Source organism: Euprymna scolopes, chromosome 7, assembly GCF_053919585.1.
Source record: "Euprymna scolopes isolate OS-2025 chromosome 7, ASM5391958v1, whole genome shotgun sequence".
Classification (NCBI taxonomy): Eukaryota; Metazoa; Mollusca; class Cephalopoda; order Sepiida; family Sepiolidae; genus Euprymna; species Euprymna scolopes.
Genome location: NC_136488.1, coordinates 150700650 through 150716796, shown reverse-complemented (window position 1 = coordinate 150716796; position 16147 = coordinate 150700650). Strand labels below are relative to the sequence as shown.

The 16147-nt window shown below is 29.4% G+C and overlaps 1 protein-coding gene across 7 annotated transcripts in view; it reads left to right on the top strand.

Moving 5' to 3' along the window:
* LOC145280057 (stathmin-like) overlaps positions 1 to 15931 on the top strand; it is a 28721-nt gene extending 12790 nt beyond the window's left edge. For 4 of the 7 annotated variants that reach the window (XM_080131739.1, XM_080131741.1, XM_080131740.1 and 1 more), the window contains exons 3-6: positions 6573 to 6677; positions 8295 to 8458; positions 13493 to 13684; positions 14712 to 15931. In XM_080131739.1, the coding sequence (XP_079987865.1) occupies positions 6573 to 6677; positions 8295 to 8458; positions 13493 to 13684; positions 14712 to 14786 (536 nt within the window). In that variant the 3' untranslated portion in view covers positions 14787 to 15931. The remainder of the gene's footprint in view (positions 1 to 6572; positions 6678 to 8294; positions 8459 to 13492; positions 13685 to 14711) is intronic. The other 3 variants (XM_080131743.1, XM_080131742.1, XM_080131744.1) reach the window with 1 other exon arrangement.
* The last annotated feature ends 216 nt before the right edge of the window (positions 15932 to 16147 follow it).

Here is a 16147-nt window from a genome sequence, read left to right as displayed (position 1 = left end):
ATACGAACAATTATTTGTAGGCCTTAACAACAAATTGCAGAAAGAAATTATCGTATTTTTAGCAAAATGCGCAATTTATCTTTTTCTTTTTTCTATCGATTTTTCACAGCATTTTCTATTTAATATTTTAGCAGTATTAGGCTCACTAGAAGAAACTTATTTTTCAAAGATTTAAGTGTTTTTCTTAGAAATAATTAAAAAATATTTTTTTTGATAATCTGAAAGAAAAATTTCACATTCAACAATTTCACACTTAACACAAAAGATAATAATTCAACACCTTCAAAATTCGGATTTTCAACCTTAAAATCTGATACGTGCAGCTTTTATCTATCCTCACCCTCCCACAATGCAATATATTCAGTTTCGGGTGATTATTTTGAGCATATTTGTAACCACAAATAAAGAAGGTGGGGGGGGACTCGTTGCCATATATATATATATATATATATATATATATATAATTATTTTTTTGCAATATCGATTATGAAAAACAAGTAAACCATTATAAAGTTCATTCTTCACTTAATAATCTGAAGATTTTGTATTGATGGGTAATTGTAGATTTTAAAAGAAATTTCGTCAAAAAATACTTCTTCCTCCCTGTTTTGGACGTGCCTAATTTTTATGATTAACAAATAAAGCATGTTATTCTTTTTCTATTGTGTTTAATATATATATATATATATATATATATATATATATATATATACATATACATACACACACACACACACACACACACACACAAGATCACTCATTTTATTTCTCATTAAAATCTTTTATTTTGAAATAATTTAAACAAATTTTTTCTAATATCAATTTGACTTGAACTTTGACCAGCTTCATAATTGATCTATTCAATTTAGCTCAATTGAACGGCCATTCCATTTTTGCTTTTCCTATAATTTCCCCCTAAACTGGTTTTTCTTGCAGCTTAGCTTTGTTTCATTTTACAGGGTTAGGAAAAGTTTCTTTTTTTTTTTTTGTATAACTTTTTCAAAATATACCTTTTTCTAACTCTGTACTTTTTGTGCTCGCAACTTGCTTGCTTCTCTTCTGCAAGAATGTTTTTGTGCTTAGGTTTCGGTGTTTTTCCTTCATCTTCTCCTCCCCCTCCTCCTATAAAAACTAGAATGCCAGTGATTTTTAAGTATTTTTTTTAATCTTAGCATATTTTCATAATCTACTTCCTCCACTCCAAACTTACATTTCAATTGACTCCCCTCTTCCCAAAGAGAAAAATAACTTAATTGACCAAAACATTAACCCTAAGTGCCGTATTACAATATATATATATATATATGGGTAGTTAACTCTATTTTCAAAGAAAAGTAATCGAGTTATCGTAGATATTTTTCAAACGTATGTAAATTTACTAATCAACTAAAAGTTAATTCTGGTTTTCTAAAACTTATTTTCAAAATAATTTGTAAATAGATTTCTGAAAAAAAAAAAGATATCAAAACATTGTTATTAACACTATCTTAAATTGCTTCGGAATTTGAGTTTTGGCTAAAAAAATTTTTTTAATTGATTCAATAATTTGATATTCAAAGAATTGTTTTAAATTTAAACTATTTCTTATAACGATAATTTACTCCTAAATTTCAATTCCAAAATCCATTCTTCTAAGGCTTAGAAGAACGGATTTTGGAATTGAAATTTAGGTTGGGAAAGAAGCGAATTAGCATGGCTTAGAATCTAAGCCATGCTAATTCGCTTCTTTCCCAACATTGTATATAGTAACTAATGGAGAGAAAAAAGAGCACTGGGGTAGCAGTGTCAGAAAACGCCATTAAAAATGCGTGATAATAAATCGACCTATCTTTCGAAGCTTATAACTACTTGAAAAATAATTCAAACCCTAAAGGAGCAAAGACCAAAAAAAAAAAAAAAAGAAAATAACAGGTTTAATAGCAAATTATGCAATGTTAATTTTTAATCAGTTTTCTTTAAAAAAGATTTAAAGAAAATCAAATTTTTACTTCGATACATTCCAAAAAATCACTTGCCTATAAAAATACTAATCAATGGTTAATTCCATTCTTCATTGTTAAGAATTTATCCATATTTATATTTTATATTCCATGTCCTTTTTAAATAAAACACTTTTTAAAGCAAGTATTCAAAAAACGCACGATCAGATATTTTCCAGTTGAAATAAAGGGAGACAAATGTCTGCTTTTCTTCACGTTGAATCTTCGGTGGCTCTAAGCGCCACAATTAATGTCTTTCTATTGCGTGCTGTAAACAAAAGTTAATAAATATGGGCCACCATAGTTGAAAAATAATTTTGATTTAATATATTTTATTTCTTTATAGAGTGAATTTTTTGTAAATATCTAAAAAAACAAAAAAACATTGAATGAAATAGAAAAAATTGTAATTTACAAAATTTTCTGAACAAGATTATAAGGTTTCACTTAACAAAAAACAAAAAACAAATGTGGTTTTTAAAAAAAAAATAAGGTTTTTAAACTTTGGACTTTACAGGTAAATTTGCAAATAACTGTTTTTTTGTTCGTTTTAAATTAGCTTATTTTATTTATTGATCTTTTATCTTCAATTTGTGATATATAAATTTGAGGTGAGAAAATTTTCATTTTAAGACATTTCAAAATGGGGGATGAATTTGAAAAAAAAAAAAAAAGTTTCTCTAAAATATTATATTCGATTTATTGTTTTATGCGTACCATGCTGATGTACGCATCAATCTAATGCTACGTACACTTCATATTGCTAATATGGTACTGCGATACCAGAACAAGGAAATGTTTCTAATTGGTTTCGAAAGCTTGGAAACTTATATCTAACCCAAACTTCAAAAATGAGATTGTGCAACAAACACTATTCTTTATATCTTTTATTTTATCAAACGCATTAAAATATTTTTACCTACCCATATATTTGTGTGGAACCTGATTTGGTTTCTCTGAATTCTAAAAGATGCCCCCCCCCCCAAAAAAAAAAGTTGCCTTTATAAAAGATTGAGAGGGGGAGTGACTTAGCACTAACCCTGAGTCCGGGGATATTTGCCTGTCAGACTAGAACCCCCCCCCCCTGAATTTGGTGAATGTTTTTCTTTTTAATAACTTAGCACTTTAACTATACTGCGACATTATCAGGCGTTCAATTTTATTTTCAAAAACATGCCGCTTTTTATTTTATTTTTATCAAGAAACCGTGTCAAGCTAAAATCTTATTTCAGTCAGCTAAATGAAAATAAAATGGATGCTGTTATTATTTCTAAATCACATAGTTTCACTTGAAAACAAGATACTAAGTTTGTCATTTTGTATACGTGAAACTTTGAAAATGAAAACTGCGTGATAGGGGTCGTATTCTTTGTTTACTCAAATTCCTTTTGAAAACATGCTTTCCTTTCAATTCATTAACTCTTGATTTAATTGTAATTTTGCTTTGTTTTTAAGTTCTGAATTTAACAAATTTATATATTGAAATTCTGTTTGTAGAAGGAAATAATACTGAAATTAGTTGATTGAAATAAGGTTTAACCCAAATTTTGACATCTAGTCTATAATCTATAATAAAGCTAGTCTGGTCTTGTGCATAATATAGCAGGTACATTAGGCCATGTTCTTTTAGAAAAAAAAGTTTAATATTTTTATTCGAATTTCAAAATTAATTTTACCATTAAGTAGGAGCTTTTCTCATTTGAAAGGCTGAAATATAAGGCATAGTCATGTTGACATGCCAGTTCTTGTTAGATCACTGAAGTTAAGCAATGTTGAGCCTGATGGGTGATTAATTTGAGAATACCAGGCGCTGTATGTAGAACATATGCATGCAACTGGAGATTGCTTGTGAATTTCATACTTCCTTTGGAGGAAGCCATTAGGGTTAGTCCCATAGTTTCGTGTTCAAAGGTTAAAATGTTTTTATATTTTTATAAGAAGTTTGAAGGGCTTAACGGTTCACTGTAAATAATTTAGATCAAAATAGGAATTTACCTGGCATTATGTTAAAACAAAACTTAGTTTCATTTTTAAAGCAACAACAATGGTTCAACTAAACCAAAACAATAACATAAGTATCTAATTAAAAAATAAATAAAGATAGAGCACCAAAAATATTTGCAAGTATAGTTCTATAAAATAACATGCTTTGTAGTAAGATTAACTAGTAGGGCTTACTACTTCTAGTGTTGCCTGGACAAATTAAAATCAAGAATCACAACCCTTAAGAAAACTGACCAAAAAGATACTTTTTACCAAAAATTATATGCATTTAATTTGCTATAAAAAATGTTTTACTAAAGTAAAACCACCAAATATTTCATAATTGAAATACACATTTGCAAAGCAATATGCTAATTAAAAACTAGAAATGTCTGATATGTATATTTTAGCTGTTAGTGATCTTTTATTTATAAGGCATAGTTTAAGCTCTTTTCCATGTCACTTATTGTATCTTTTAAAATAAATTATGTTTGACTAAATGGTTTTCTAATATTCTTAACATAAGAATTTTGTTGACTAACATTAGATCATTTTTAGTTTGAAATAAAATTTTAAATAAATTTATCTTAAAATGCAATATAAATAAACCATCTTCATAGTTTACATTTTTTGGTAGAACATTTTATTTTTTCTGTAAGAAAATGGTGCAACGTTTAAAGATGAAGTGAATGCATATTGGCTTTAGTGGATTGCCTTAAAGATTAATATGGCTTCTTATAGGAATAGCTGGAACAAAACTTAATTTTTGTAGCTTAAATTTTGTAATCAAATTATTTTGAAGTAGAATTTAGCAAAAAATTTGGGGGGGGGGGAATTGGATGTGATAAATTTCCTTTAATCTGTTTTGGTGAGTAAGGAATTTTGTCAGAAGAAAAACTACAGCAAAATAAAATTCATGCCGACAATAACGGACAAAAATGTTTAGATTATCAATGTCAGATTAATATTTTTGGCTTGACTTTGAAAATCTTATGTTTATGTTCATTTAATTTCTTAAATTTTATAGAACACCTGATAATTTTTTTATTATAGTCGGACAGCTAATTTATATATTAACACTGTTGTAAACGTTTAATGTATGCGTGTCATGGTTCCCAGATTATAAATTATTCGATCGGGAGATCCTATTTATTAAAAAGTTGAAAACATACTATGGACATTGAATTAATATCTCTATATACTAATTTAATGTCTGTTATGGCTAGGGTTATGACAACAGCATATCCTTTTCATTGTTTTGATTCTCCAGTATATATCCGATACAGTTAATCAACTGAGAACCACATCACTATATAAAAGCATATAAGATATCAATGGATACACACTCAAGAGTCAAAACAATGAAAAGAATATGCTGTTGTCATAGCCCTAGTTATCACTTATTCTCCTCTTTAATAAATAGAATCTCCCAATTACTGAAATAGAAATTGCACAATTGAGGGCAACAGGGACGTAAAAGTCGCTTCATAGCTTTTAGCTATATGTAACTTGATAGCTACCGCAAATTCCATTAAAAATTTGATTTAAGTTTTTTTTTTAATTTTAAAGTTCTGGATAATTCACGTGATTATTTGTGCCATATTTATACACATTGTCACCTCCATTGGGTGATGCTTGCCTTGCATGATTCAAGTTTTAGTTTCATGAATTTCATTTTTTCATTCTCCCATTGATCTAACAGTTTTCTTTGGTTTTCTTGGTGTTCACCGCTTCTTTGTGGTAAACTTATTTTTGTTGCTCTTTTCTTTCCTTTTTCACGATTCATTTTAATAAAAACATCCCAGACCTGTCATCTTAAATCTCATTAGCTGCTTTAATTTTTTTTCTATGCCAGCATCATTTTTTCCCCTTTGATTTAAGAGTTCGAACAAACCCTTTTCCAATGGAAACTTTAATTCAAGCCATTAATTTCTATTTGGCAGACTAATATATTTAAAATTACGACTTTTGTGTCGTCACTGTATTAGTTGACATAATTATTTTAAAAATAAATGATCTGATTCTAAATAGAATTTCTGGCTTGAATTAGTCGAAATCCAAAAGTAGGGTAACATGGTTTATTAAAATCAAATGAAAATATACATTAAAAATATTTTTTTTATAAAATAATGAAATTGAACAAAACTTCAATTAGAATTGAATATTGAAAAAAAAATTTAATCTTGTAAAATATTTTCAATAGTATTTTTTAATTTTTATTTCAAGTGCGTTATAACTTGTATAAAAAAAAACAAAAAACTTTTCTGTCTTAGGTCAAATGTTTCATTTTCGCTGTTCAGCTTAAACTGAATCGCTTTATTTTTAGGTGTTCATTTTGAAGAAGTGTCAGCAATTTTCCCATTTGTTATTCAACTGGAGGAGCCATATTTTCTTCCCAACTCTTCAGATGCAACTCGTCTTTTCATTTAGTCGATTTATGCAATGTTTTTATTTTTTGTTTTACTCTAACGATCCTTGTTGTTCAAGTGAACATTTTTCCCCACTTATTGGCTTTCAGTTTTCTTACAGAATTTCCTGGCTCCTTTTCTTAAAGCCACAAACTATTTTGAACTTGTCACAAATCTGAATTAATGGTATTTTTTCCTTCAGTCTGCAAATGGATAAGTGGTTTCTGTATATGGGAAAATCACAAAAAAATTCAACATCAAGTACATCCAGATCAACAGACGTTTGATGCCATTATTATCTGGAGAGGTAGAGTTAAGATGACAAGTTTCTTCTCGCCTTAGGCTTCTCCTTTTAGTTGCCATTTTTATTTTTTTGTTGTTGTTGGCACCAAATCCACTGGTTTTATTTCTAAAAGAAAAAATTATGCAATCCTTGCATGTCTGTTGTCTAATTTGCCTTTTTGTTTTTTCTTTGTGTATTCAAAACTTATGTACTATTGCATGTTGTTCCCACTCGACTGATGAAATGTTTTGACTCCTGACCAGATGGATATATGGAAGATGCTGTAATAGTTTGAAACAACACTTGCATAACCTACAACTACTGGAAAAAAAAACAATTGACTTCCCACATATATGCACAATCTACACTGACCACTAGTTGAACATTTGCTACTGAAATGGACATAAATGAATTTCCAAGCCAACTTTGAAATAACTCTACAATCAATCTTATTTAAAAAAAAAAAAAAAAAAAAGTCAGTATAGACTACTCAAATCTATATCATTATATATGATCTGAACTATGTCCGTACTGAATATTATATATTCGCCTTGAATTTTAAATTACCGCAATTACCATCTTTGTGTACTACTGACTGTAAAGTCTACATGCTATAAAACAAAATCCTCGATGCCAATCGCCTTGGTCTATTATTAAACTGCTGATGTGCAGGACTGCTTACACCCTCTTAACTTTACCTTTTCAGTGGAAGATTTTATGCACAGTTTTTTTGAAAGCTTATGTGGTCAACTTGTTGACGACATCAATTTAGCTATACTTTATGTTGTTTTTTGTGTTATAATTTAAGTTGCACTTGTTTTAACTTTTTTTTTTCATGAGCAAATTAGTGTGTATTTTTGTAACTTAAATATTTTCCTGCAGTATTTTCTCTACTTGTAAGATTTTGATATTTTATGAGAATTTATTTTTAAGAAATACCCTTAGTATGAGATTTTTAACTTGTTTTTAAAACATTTAGTAAACCCCCCCTCACTTGTATCATTGCATGACATAGGTCAGTTATCCATGTACTTATCTTCTATATTAAGAATGTTACACAATCTTTGTTTATTTTATTTTATTTTTTTTATGCCAGTTATTTTGTCTAGCAAATTGTGTTATTTTGGTATTTTGAAGAATTAATTGCACATTTTAGTGTATTTTATGCGAAATGTTGAAAAATGAATGTTTTTCTACAAGTTTAAAAGCTGTCAACTGCCTAATTATGAGGCCACTTGCATGGCCTGTGCGTAGATGATCTCCTCTAATTAGATAACATTGTCTCTAAAGTCTATTGATGGCAATGAGTCATCGGTAAGTTAACCTGGATGTAAGTGAATTAGCAAGTAATCCATTCTCTTCCTGCTTAAAGAGATTAATAGCATGACTCATCATCCAATATGGATGATTGGTAAAAGTATTTAAAACTAACCTGAAGTAAATTCTCAAATCACTTGAACGTCTTTAACGAAGATAAAATATTTCTGGAAATCTATACAAATTCCCTACTTCTGTATTAATAGATGTTAAATAAATTTTATACATTCAAATCAAGGGTTGGTTTTAAAATCTTGTGGACTTTAATTTTGATCAACTAAAAAAAATGGAATAAAATTTTGCAAATGCTATGAATTTTTTCAGAAAAAGCCAAGGAAAGTGCTGGTGGTGTTGCCTATGATGTCATCTTGAGGCCTGCTACAAGATGTACTTCTCCAAAACCAACTCCTCCTTCAAAGGAGCATCAACGTTCTTTCACCCAAGAAGATATTGATGACAAGTTACGAAAAGCTCAAGAGAGGAGGGAGGTAAAATCGATTTTTAGCAATTTTATTTTTAATCTTTGAAGTTATTCCAACACTAATAGAAAAAAATTGTATGTTTTTGAATTAATCTTTTTCATTATTTTAATAGTACGTTTTCTTTTTTTTTTTCTTTTTTTTTTTTTTTTTTTCTTTTTTTCTTTTTCTTTTTTTCTTTTTCTTTTTTTTTTTTTCTTTTTTTTTTTCCTTTTTGTCCTTGGAAACTTATCCATTGGAAAATTTCATGTGACTTTGGAATTCTGAATTGGAAATGATGAAACCAAACTGGCAAAGACCTCCAACTGGTGTTAGCCATAACATGTTATAAACGCGTATATACACATTTGTTTCTGCTATTATCGCATGTGATATGTACTTGATGCATTCAACGAATGCAACTTGTTGGACCTAACCAAACCAGCCAGGAGAGGAGCACATTTTAAGGATTTTTCAATTGGATTTTCAAATTTCTTCAAATGTAAATTACCTTGGCATATTACAATTCTTTTGGATTTTTAACTATTTACCAGTGATAATGTATACCAACTGGATTTCATCAATGGATTTTTAATTTTAACTAACGGATATTTTGACAAAACTTGCTTTTATTACAATCAAATATGGATGATGTGAGGAATTTTTCCATTATATCTACAATATTCAAGTGTAACAAAATATTTGCCTGTAGTGTTGATTTGTATGAAATTCAACAAAGCAAATGGTTAACTTAATTTTTATGTTATGATGCATTTTTTTTATTTTTTTATTCAAGAAAAAAAATCTTATGAAACCCTTAAGATGTATATCTTAATGTGTATATGATCATCTTTGATTTAATTTGTAATTATTTTATTGATATTCAGTTTGTCACAATTCCATAAGTAACTTCAAAAGAAACTTAACATTAGATGTCTATTTTTAAGATTTTAAAATATATACTCATTTTACAAAGTTTTTGGAGTATGCTGTCTTAGAAGCAAGGCTAATGGGGCTTTCTTTGTATCGGAAGATCCCAAATATTAAATTTTCCTTCCATAATCACTTTTACATTAAAACTTGTGTAAAAATCTCACATTGCTAGAAATGCTCGGTTATTGCTCTTTTACGATCCTTATTTTGATGTTTTATATAAAAAAAAATTGTTTATCTTCAATTTAACACTAATTCTGAAACCTTTACAAATTCGTCATCACTTTGATTCTGTAATATATATATATAAAGTAGATCTATTAATTTATGCATGAATTTACTTGATGCTATGTAAGATTTAAAATATTTGGGGCTGAAATTATTTTTATTAGTTGGCTAGTTGACTGAAAAAAGAAAAAAAAAACTTGGTTTTATGCTTTAGTCTTAGTGGGTAAAATGATTTCTTTTATTAAACAAAACTTAGATATTGGCTTCTTTTGCTTTAGAAGTGTGTATTTTTATCAATTTTTAACTTTGTATTGATCTGGAAGTGAGGTGTATGAACTGTCATGCAGTGCATGGCAGTTCGTACACCTCATGACTCATGCATGCATTCAGTGAAACATGAGACCACAAATATGGATGGTGCTCCTCTACCTGCACATTGTAAGAACCGATGATTGTTTAATGATTGATAATTTATTATTAATTATATTTACATTGTAAGAACCGATGATTGTTTAATGATTGATAATTTATTATTAATTATATTTACATTGTAAGAACCGATGATTGTTTAATGATTGATAATTTATTATTAATTATATTTACATTGTAAGAACCGATGATTTAAATGAAAATCTAAATTTCCAATAAAGTTGGTTACATAAAGAGGATCCATATTATATATGGGACAGATTTATACATGCAAAAGAAAATTTTGCTTAAAAGCAAATTTTACTGAAAAACTTTCCGTTTAAATAATAGTGTTTGTGAAGTATGAATCCTTACATTCTAGTATCGGCTCGTCCTTGTTCATATTGTAGGTTTTATAGATGAAAACCCTCCTTTTACGTTTTTTTTCTCCATTATATCTTACATGTAGTAATCCAAAAAGATTGAGATCTTATTAGCTAGCAAGCCAACTGTTGATCCTGATTAAACATTTTCTGACATTTTTTTTTCAGCATTCATTCACTCTTAACTTTTATTAACTCATCACCTGAGAATCTTAGATCTCCAGCATTCATGAAAAAGAATTTCAAAAAATACCTGGCAAATATACTCTATGAACCAAGTGCAAGAGATACAAACAATTGCACTGAAAAGGACTGCTAGAATCATAAAAAGATCTCTCAGTTGCAATGACGGCTGGATGTCTGGCATTTGGTAGAATGTCCTTATTTCCAGCTTGAACAAAATAAGATTTTGTGGACATTTTAGATTTTAGCTCCATTCTCCACTAGTCAACCTGTTGAATATTTTTGGATGGATAATCACCATCAAAGTGCTGAAATTACTTAATTTGGTTGTTTTTAACGTGATCCATGTCTTGTATCTTGATAATTAATCATGCTTTAATTTTTTATAAATGAAAAAAAATTAAAAAAATGTTTCATATCTAAATTCAGTTTTTAGTCATAATGATGTAACATTTTATTTTTGGAATTCTATTCTACAAAGCATATTTATCTGTAATGACAAAAAGTTAATTTTGTTAAAGCAAAATTGTTTTGTAGTCGATAGTTTTCAGCTAAAAAAAAAACAAAAAAAAATGGTTTTAGCTGATTTCTTTTTCAATTCTAATAAGTTACAATGATAGCTTCCTAATTATTCAGTATGGATTACTTGAATAATATTGAATTATTTACAAAAAAAAAAAAGTAACAGGTGAAAAATTTCCGCCATCTTGTTTAAATCGAAACAGAAAATTACCTCCCCTTTTGAACTTGTGTCTTGCGATCGTTTTCATCAAATTCTATTTTTTTATTTAATTTTCTACCTTATTGTTTTTTTTCGTAATATTTGGATATAATCATCTTAAATATACGAGGAATATGTAGATACCATTGTTTTCATGTGAAATTCAGTTTTACGATTTCCGAAATTTTGTTGCAATAGTGTAGAAGCACCGAGAAATGTATTTTAATATATACGTTAGCAAGACTTGTTACCATGGAAAATAGACTTTCAGAATTTTAAAGAGATTTATTTGAATAAAAACAATTATTGAATTAGAACAATAGAAATTGTTAATGCAAATTAATCTTGCGATATCGGATGCCTATGCATAATTTTGTAGAAAAATTTTAATATGCATTATATTTTTAAAAAATCTTAGTTTGAAGGATTGCCAAACATAAATATGCAAATATCTTTAAAAGTCCAAGTATTGGTTGCCTTGTTGGACCTTAAGATGACCATTTTTGTTGGACCTTAAGATGACCATTTTTGTTGGACCTTAAGATGACCATTTTTGTTGGACCTTAAGATGACCATTTTTGTTGGACCTTAAGATGACCATTTTTGTTGGACCTTAAGATGACCATTTTTGTTGGACCTTAAGATGACCATTTTTGTTGGACGTTAAGATGACCATTTTTGTTGGACGTTAAGATGACCATTTTTGTTGAACCTTAAGATGACCATTTTTGTTGGACCTTAAGATGACCATTTTTGTTGGACCTTAAGATGACCATTTTTGTTGGACCTTAAGATGACCATTTTTGTTGGACCTTAAGATGACCATTTTTGTTGGACCTTAAGATGACCATTTTTGTTGGACCTTAAGATGACCATTTTTGTTGGACCTTAAGATGACCATTTTTGTTGGACCTTAAGATGACCATTTTTGTTGGACCTTAAGATGACCATTTTTGTTGGACCTTAAGATGACCATTTTTGTTGGACCTTAAGATGACCATTTTTGTTGGACCTTAAGATGACCATTTTTGTTGGACGTTAAGATGACCATTTTTGTTGAACCTTAAGATGACCATTTTTGTTGGACCTTAAGATGACCATTTTTGTTGGACCTTAAGATGACCATTTTTGTTGGACCTTAAGATGACCATTTTTGTTGGACCTTAAGATGACCATTTTTGTTGGACCTTAAGATGACCATTTTTGTTGGACCTTAAGATGACCATTTTTGTTGGACGTTAAGATGACCATTTTTGTTGAACCTTAAGATGACCATTTTTGTTGGACCTTAAGATGACCATTTTTGTTGGACCTTAAGATGACCATTTTTGTTGGACCTTAAGATGACCATTTTTGTTGGACCTTAAGATGACCATTTTTGTTGGACCTTAAGATGACCATTTTTGTTGGACCTTAAGATGACCATTTTTGTTGGACGTTAAGATGACCATTTTTGTTGGACGTTAAGATGACCATTTTTGTTGGACCTTAAGATGACCATTTTTGTTGGACGTTAAGATGACCATTTTTGTTGGACCTTAAGATGACCATTTTTGTTGGACGTTAAGATGACCATTTTTGTTGGACGTTAAGATGACCATTTTTGTTGGACGTTAAGATGACCATTTTTGTTGGACCTTAAGATGACCATTTTTGTTGGACCTTAAGATGACCATTTTTGTTGGACCTTAAGATGACCATTTTTGTTGGACGTTAAGATGGCCATTTTTGTTGGACGTTAAGATGACCATTTTTGTTGGACCTTAAGATGACCATTTTTGTTGGACGTTAAGATGACCATTTTTGTTGGACGTTAAGATGACCATTTTTGTTGGACCTTAAGATGACCATTTTTGTTGGACCTTAAGATGACCATTTTTGTTGGACCGTAGCCACCTAATTCTAATGCTTTACGTATAACCTCTCCATTGTCTTATATGCTGACTATTGCTAAAACAAAAATGTGACCTCGACCGTTGCAAAATGTAAATTTTCTACTGCATTATTTTGTAAAAGTTCAGAATAAAAGTACTTTTGGAAATTAATAACAAAAACTGGCCGGAGTTAAAGTTTCTTTCACATTTTGGTAGTGAAAATTTTCTTACAAAATATTGTTCCATTGGCTTTTAAGGTTTTTTTGCTATGAAAGTTTGGTTGTAGAAAAAAAAAGATGGCTTCTCTTAACATCTGCATTCTTTTTGTTTACAGTCTTTAGAATCTCAAAAGCTGGAACAACTTCAGAAAGAACGAGACCGAGCACAACAAGTCTTGCAAAAAGCCCAAGAAGAAAATACGACCTTCTCCAAATCAACACAAGAAAAACTACGTAGAAGTTTGGAATTAAATAAGGGAAACAGAGAAGCTCAAATTCAGGCGTTACAAGAGCGTCTTCGGGAACATGTAAGTAATTTTCTCATGTCCCTCTGAACTGGAAACGCCTTCTGTTAACTTTGGCACTTGTGGATTTTTGACTTGATAAGAATTTTATGAATCCATCCACTTTTTTTTTTTTTTTTTTTTTTTTTTTGCAACGAATTTGCATATTTCTGTACTTTAATTATTCAATGAGAAACTCTTAATGACTCTTTAGTCAAGATTAAACCCAGTAAATTTAGTTTTGTGGTCTATTCCTTTAAAATGCCGTCAGTCAGTATTGAGTATCACAACTGCAGTAAACTTTTTTTTTTTCACATTACAACGATTGTTATGAACCGTCCTAAGTTATCAAATTTTCATTTTGTTCATTTTCAATCCTCTCATTAACTCTTATCCTCAAGTGACTTTTAACCTTGATTAATATGCACTTAGTAAATAAACTGAAATCATATAATTTAATTTCTATTTTTCTCTCTTTTTAGAATTTGTTAAATATCTTTTTTTTCATACAACTTAGACAGTTTAAAAAAAAAAACTAAAATTTAATTTGTTTTGTAGTTTTAATTTTTATTGCACCATCTTGCTTAAACTTTTGTTTAATTGCAACACCAACATTTTTATTTCATCTCATTCGTGTTTAGATTTTTGAGTTTTCAAATTGGTGTTCAGCTGATGTTTATCTCATTTAAGAAGCCTCCCTCCCCTCAACACACACACATTAAAATCAGAATTTCTTTGAATCTGATTTTTTTTTTCTTCACTTATTGGGATTTTATATACAAAATCTTAATTAAAGAAACTGAACTTTTAATAATTAAGGAGTGAACTTTAAAATTTCATTTAAACTTGGACATTTGAATCTTTTGGAGATATTTCTTTTCAAAATTTTAATTGATTTAATGCTTTGAAATATTTGATTGGTTGAACCTTATTTCCTCTTCATATAAATTGTTAAATTACTTTACATATTTAAGTAAATGTTTTTTTAGATAATTTTTTTTTTTTCTCTCTTCCCTTGACTTTTGTATTTTTTCCTTTTTGACGTTTATAGGAAAAGCGTATCGAAGAAGTCCGTAAAAACAAGCTGTCTATCCATGAAGATGAGAATGCTGTCCCCGCCAGTTAATGGTCATGGTTTTGAAGGACTGTTGCCCTGGTGTGCTGTCCTGAATTCATTTGTTGTTTGTTTAAAATTTGCCTACTGGTGAAAACATCATCCATTGTTGCTTTCTTCCTGTCATAGGTTTTCAGAATGTTTCGTTGTTCATCTCTGCCATGTTGGCACAGATAGTTTAAAACAAGAACTTTTTTTTTTAATTTGAAATTTTTTTTTAAAGAACGTTCTGGTTGGTTTATCCGCTTAGTTGGCCCCCAGATCATTGACCTGACAGGCTCTGCTAACACCAACCCACCTCTCCCTGCCTCCCTCTTTTTTTTTTTTTTCTTTTCTTTTTTTCTCTCTTCAAGCAAGCAATTGTTAGACTGGTTTTGGGAGCTAATTGACATAAACCAAGCGGAATATTTTTGAGATTTCTGTATTAATGAGCCAATAAGATATCTCGCTATTCTACTGAACTAGTAATAATGAATGGTGGGGTAAACTTCATGTCAATCTTATTAAAAATTTTTAAAAATTAATAAAAAAATAAAAATAAATTGCTAATTACTAATCCTTTTCTCTAACAACAAAACTAAACCCAAAAGAACCTAATTTTTTTTAACCCACAAGTCCTAACTCTGCATGCAACACATGAGCTCTGCATACAACCGTAATATTTCTTCAATTGGCTTTTGTGCCTGGTTCATTGCGCGGTGGCTTTCCAGATGGTTAATCCAATCTTTAAAACAAAAAATAAAAACAAAAAAAGATGAAGGGCAGAAAAGCGGTTCCTGACCATGACTAATTTACGAATACATGTACTTAATGCCATTTTCATATCGGTATATGTTAATGAGATTTCCATCTGCTGTGCCATTTAATGAAAGATTCTTCAGTTTTCTGACTCATTGCCTGCCATTTTGGTTCATATCATTTCTTACTTTGCATATATATATATTTTTTCTCTCTCTCTCTCTCTCTCTCTCTCCCTTCTTCCTGCTGTGAATGGACAATGAAACAAAAGCAGGTTGACTTCTTTCTCGACACTCGTATTTGTATTGTAGCATAGCAAATTAAGACCTTGGATGTGTAGATATATATATATATATATGGCTTCTTCATTATGTTTTAGTTTTCTTTTTGAGTCAATAAATTTATTTTGCCCAAAATAATTTTTTGGAGTTTGTACTCATTTATATAAGTACTTTAAAAAAAAAAAAAAAAAAAAAATTTATTTTATTTTTTTATTTTTTTTTTTTTACACACTTATCCCCCCCTCCCTCTCCTCAACTGCTTTTTCTATTCACAATCTGAAATATTACACTGAGAGTAACCTTATTTTATTTTTTTTATTTTAATTCCAAAATGTTCTTGAAACTAAATGAAAG